At 31.4% G+C, this 6000-nt stretch overlaps 1 protein-coding gene across 12 annotated transcripts in view; it reads left to right on the top strand.

Annotated features, from left to right (window-relative positions):
• The first annotated feature begins 4024 nt into the window (after positions 1–4024).
• The window catches only part of LOC110092367 (protein NETWORKED 1D), a 33580-nt gene continuing 31604 nt past the window's right edge, over positions 4025–6000 (top strand). The window contains exons 1-2 of one of the 12 annotated variants that reach the window (XM_028695262.1): positions 4025–4260; positions 5734–5845. In XM_028695262.1, the coding sequence (XP_028551095.1) occupies positions 5823–5845 (23 nt within the window). In that variant the 5' untranslated portion in view covers positions 4025–4260; positions 5734–5822. Of the gene's footprint in view, positions 4261–4324; positions 4564–5702; positions 5846–6000 lie in introns of those variants that run through there. The other 11 variants (XM_028695261.1, XM_028695260.1, XM_028695258.1 and 8 more) reach the window with 11 other exon arrangements.

The raw sequence follows: 6000 nt of genomic DNA, 5'->3' as shown, positions 1-6000 counted from the left end.
ATATATATATAGAACTAAATGATAAGGACTAGAACTAGAGGGATTTTATGAGCTTATACTTCACTGTAAATTTTATTTTGTATAGAACTAAGAATGTTCTGAGCATGCATATGTAGAGCTCATTTACATTTTACTATATTTTTGTATGTATATCCAATTGTCCAAATGCACTGGCCTGTTTTTCATTCTTTTATAGCCATCATAATACACTATTTTATTTTCATTTTTATTTGGGAACGAGGTATTCACCTGCTGCCACCCTCAAAAGGGCGCTTGGCGGTGTTACTAATCCTCGGCTGATTTGGAAGAGGCACCCACCCCAGAAATCTGCTGGATCACACTTGATTGGGCCCCACTTTAGAGGAGATGCTGCTTGAGGGGAATCGAGCATTGGTTCGGGGGTTCCCAATCGTACTCGCTCATCAACCAAACTAAGCATCGGTGAGTACTATTTTATTTGCTCTTATAATTTTTTATAGTACTTTTACATGATGTTTTCACCTTCTTCACTGCTTGGCATTTGTCTCGGATAAAGACGATTTTGTGGTATGCTTTGAGATTAATTTTTTTTTTCTATCAAATTTGATAAATAGCTTAAAAGTCAATTAAAAAAATATTTTTTATAAAAATGAAAGCTCACTCAAATAAATTTTAAATGAACAATTGTTCTCTTTGTATCTCTTAGATAAGATACATAATTGAGCTAGCCATTAATTAAACCTCTTTGCTTACTACGATTATTTTTACTTTTTTGGTACCTTTTACTCCTCTCTTATAACTCTTTTGGACCATTTATATTCTTTTATTTAGTCTCTGGAGATTCAGTAACTCATACTATATAACATTTCTATATGATAACACAATCATCATGCTTAGTTATGATGATTCATTCTCTATCTTATAGATTAATCCATCTTAAAGCATATATTACACATCAGGTCAATTGTTTTGTAATTATAGTATTCTTTTTTATAATTAGATTAACTAAATTAAGATAAAAACATATTTTAATTATTAAGAGTTGCAATTAGAAGTATCCTCGGGCATTAAGTTAATCATAGGGAGCCTAATTCTTTTGGGAGATTAAATAACCCACATTCTCTTTATTTGACTCGACTTCAATGATATGAGTTCTCGTAAGTATTTTACACTGATCAACATAAAATTTAATGGTCCTATCACTTTGGACCGCTGTTATCTCTTTTATGAAATCTCCTATATTAGAAGTATACCCTCATATCATCATATATTTCCCCTTAAAAATTGATAGCTAATATGAAGAACTCTTATAAGGGGTGGAATAATGAGAGTATTAAAATTTCAAGTAATTGACCATTACCCACAATGTTGATCCATTCTATAAGGTAATGAGTTGTGCGGTCTTGCAAGCCATGTTAGGCGGCTATGGCTTCTCTCGAGTAGTCTCAACATGTGATGAAGTAGATAGGGGCGGAATCTCTTTGTTCATGTTAAAAATTACTCCTCCTTGGAAGTGGCTCCAAAGAAACCCCCCCCCCCCCCCCACACACACACACACACACATAAAATTATTACGTCCGGTCAAATCTGAACGTATCCGAATGTATACCGAGTAATATCAAGTTTTAGGTGACGTGGCGCGTGGTTGTTGGTCTATGAACGCATTCGGTGACCGGACGTAATGATTGCTCCCCCCCTCAATCTATTTTTTAGTATTTATTATAAGAGTTTTTAGGAAATTACCCCCCTCACAAAGTTTTAAAATATTATGGTCTTTAGACATTTGCCCCTAGTATAATTAAATATATTGTGTAGTGGTGTTATTGTTAGAGAATGATGAACCAAATATATTGCAACCTGATCGAGCAGGTCGAACCCTGGCAGGAGGCGCTGCCCCCTTGGACCCCCAACATATCTGACAACAATTACTTATAAGTTTACCCCCCTGAAAATTATGACTCGTTCCGCCCCTCAAAGCAGAAGAAAGTCATCCTCATAAAATCATAACATCTTGTGGCGATCTTTTTTTTGGGCTATAATGAGATTTGATTCTCTAATAGAACTCTAAATATCTTAGATTACCAATAATAGTACCTCAAATCATGATTGGATGGATCTTCTAAGCATGGTGAAGAGTAGAGAGGTTGGGTGGCCCCTAACCATACGTAATATATTATTTAAAAAACGATGCACTTTTATTGTTGCTGTTACAATTTTCTTTAAAAAAATTAATGCAGCATTTTTTAGCATATAAATTTATTAAAAATAGTAATTATTTTATTTAAAAAAAAATTCTAATAGGTAGCCGAGCCAGCTTGCGAGCTCATGAGTCGAGCCTCATACTTTTATAAAATATTTGAAATTTTATTTAATGAAATATTCTGCAAATAAAAATTAATATTTTTTTATGATTGTTAAAGAATTTTGAGATGCCATTAGACTTGTTTTAGCTAAAGGAAATTAAATCCAACTTATTTAACAAAATAGTATAACTGTTAGTAAGTAAAAAGGAATTTATCAGATAAGTTGAAATAAAAAAAAAAGGTTAAAATAATACTAATTGATCACCTATCATATTGTCCTTTTTTTTCTATGTATAATAATTAATTCTTTAAGAAACAGTTAAAATTCAGTTAAATGATTGTCTATATAAAATTTAAATTTAAATTATTTATCAAAATAGTGTTTTTTAATATGATTCTGATATTTATATATTATACAAGTACATATAAAAATTTAAATTTTAATATGTAAATATAAAAGAATTTAATATAATACAAGAAATCACATTATCAACAATTCAAAGAGAAGTGAAAAAATATTAATTGCACTATTTTCCTTAAAATTCTTCACATGGGGGAGCAACAAAAGCTGTTTTGTCTCTTCACACCCACATGCTCTATAGTCATTGTGCAATAAATTTGCACAGCTAATAATTAAAGTTGTAGGAGCTCAAATGCTTATTTTAAGGTCCTTCCAAATACTAAAAAGAGATGGAGAGAACTATTTAAACTCAAGGGCCCACCAACATATTAAGATGTTTAAATCTATTTAAATTTTAGGCTTCATTTCAGATGGTTTTTTTACTGCTTCTTAAATCAGCTTTATAGTATAAAAATTTAATTTTTAAATTAAAAAGTCATTTTAAGAAGCAATAAAAAAGTTATCTCACTGCTTTGTTTATGATGACTTTCTTACTGCTTCTTAAATCAGCTTTTAATACAAAAGTTAAAATTTTGTACTAAATCAACTTTTAGTACAAAAGTTAAAATTTTGTATTAAAAAGCTATTCTAAGAAACAGTAAAAAAGCTATTCCAAGCAAAGTCTTAGTTAACTCTATGATATAAAATAAGGACTTAAAAATTAATACATCATATTTATATTATATTATATTTAAATGATATAAAATTAAATTGATCAATTTGTAGATAAAAAAATAATAAAACATTAAGATACAAATAGAATAAATTTCACAAAAAAATAAAAAATATCATAATTTGACCCTTTTTTATTTTTAAATTTCTAAATTGAGGGTTGCACCCAACATTTCATTGATTGATCAAAAACTTATATGGGGATTGTAAGCTATGATTTCTTATAGCACAACATCAAACAAGAAGCTAACACAATAAAATAAGGGAATATTAATAAGATTTTGATTAGAAAATAGGAGGGTTCAGATAGTTAAAAAGGGCAGCCTTTAATAATCTTAGTTTACACCCACACTAATTTTAAATTATATACAATTTATATGCACAAAAAGTATTATTTAAATTTAAAATAATTAAAAATAATCATTAGAATATATGACACATAAATCTATGTAAATATACACTGCTAAAAAAATTTAAAGTTTTATTTGGGATGATTTTTTATTGTTTTTTAAAATAATTTTTTAATAAATAATAAGAGTGGAAAATATGCTAAAATTTAAAATAAAAATGGTCTAATTAAAAATTATCTTTCGGCATAACTTAAAAAAAATTCTATTAATAAAAAATAAACTCAATAGTAGTTTTCCCTACCAAATCGAAAGAAACAAAATACCTGAAAGAGCTGCAAGCTTTGCTGCTCAGTCACTATCTTTTTTTTTCCTCTCTTCTCTCTGCTACTCCCTAAAAAATCCTTTTCCTTTTCTACTGCCATTTACTCCCCCCTCCTTAGTCCTGGTTCAGGAGGGAGAGGAGGGAACAGAGAGAGTGTGCGCAAAGGAAATGGGTTGAGGTTGAATGAGGTAGCTGGCAATCCTTGTGGCAGCCGCTTGCAGAGAGGCCCACTAGGTTATCTTTTCTCACTGATAAGCCTTTCTTCCCCAGTAAAAAAATGTTTTTTTTTGTCGGTTTTCGATGGAAAGACAGTCGGAGCACAATCTTCCACTTGCTGCTGTGGCTTGTCGATCAATGCGATTTTAGTTCTTTCTCTCTCCTTCGCATCTGCATATTTCATTCTTAATGCTGTTGTTGGAGATTCATGAGGGTCTGGTTGAGTAGGCATTCTGGTTGAGCTGTCTTCTGGAGAGATTTTGTGCCCAACATTCGTTCTTTGATTCTCAAATCTGTTTCCTCCGCGTTCCCAAATTATAGGTTCCGGTGATCTTCTTTTTACTTCATTCCATTCTCAAATTTGAGCTAATTTAAATGGTTTAAATGGAAAACCAACAAGGTTTTATGAGATCTTACGCTGTGATTCAGAGTTGTAATGCCCTCTCTTATTTGATTATTTTTTCTTCCCTTAAGTGCTTATTACTCTTGCTTATGAGAAATGAATGGATGAGTTATCTGTTTGGAGAGGACTTGGAAGTTCTACTCAGTTCTTTACTTTCTTTAAAATGCATATCTCTTTTTTTTTGGTTTTGTTATGTCTGGTTTCTGAAAGTTTTGCTCCAAACAAAGATTTGGTTTTTGAATGTCTTCACATCTTTTGAACTTAAACCAACTATGGATTCATTTGGTTGCTCGTAGATAGAACATATAGTTTAGAAAATGATAATTTCTATTTTATTCAACGTGTTTGAAAAAGAAATCGTAATATTTGAGGGGATTTATTAATTTTAAAACCAATTTTAGTTCATAACCACATCTAAATAAATGATGGATCTAACAAATTTTGTCATCACTTAAAATATGTTTTCTGACTTCCAGCACTGGGTGAGCACTAAAGGCTAAGGTTATTTTTCTTGCCTACAGAAATTTAGTGCTCTTGTCTGTAAAGCTACTCTTCTGTGCAGATTTCACTTTTCTTATTTTTTTTTGCTTGCGTTATATTGCTGATGGAAAACGATGAAGAAATTTTCAGTTATGGTACATGTTGCTCTCAAAGCTAATTGTTAGTCTACTATGGAAAAGAAGTTGGAAATTGAGTTTAAGGCTTCGTTTGGGACGACTTTCTTTCTTCTTCTTAAAGAAGTACAAAAAAGCTGCTTTAAGAAGCAGAAATAAAGCCGTTCCAAACGAAGCCTAAGTTGTCTTCTTGCATATTTTGATTAAAGGTAGGAATATCACTAAACTTGTTTTTCAAATTTTATTGATAAGGTCTATTCCATGCATCTTTTTGGTGTTGCATTTCACTGATTCCTTTTCATTGAAATTCTTATTAAAAAGAAAAAAAAGTCATTCTGATTGTCACACCGATGCAATGTTTCGGGTTAAGAGAAGTTCCAATTTGTTTTGTTTTTGATGTGTTTTGGTGAATCTCTTTGACGCTTGTCTGGACTGTTGTTCAGCTTTTGTTGGTAACAGGATCAATCTTTCCAGTTTGCAACCATGTCGGCATTTATGCATGCGGAGTCAAGGAGATCATATTCATGGTGGTGGGACAGACACAGCAGTCCTAAGAATTCAAAATGGCTTCAGGAGAACCTTACAGGTATGCCTGTCAATCATCTATAATTCATCATAACATGTAGAGGGTTTGCACTATTGATTATTTGTTCATCCTCATCATCATCATCCTGAAGCTATCTTTTGAGGGGCTGGTTTTATTTATTTTTTCTCACCATTCATTCTTGTTTAGAGCTGCAC

Source organism: Dendrobium catenatum, unplaced genomic scaffold, assembly GCF_001605985.2.
Source record: "Dendrobium catenatum unplaced genomic scaffold, ASM160598v2 fragScaff_scaffold_621, whole genome shotgun sequence".
Taxonomy (NCBI): Eukaryota; Viridiplantae; Streptophyta; class Magnoliopsida; order Asparagales; family Orchidaceae; genus Dendrobium; species Dendrobium catenatum.
This window is presented reverse-complemented; position numbering and strand designations above follow the sequence as displayed.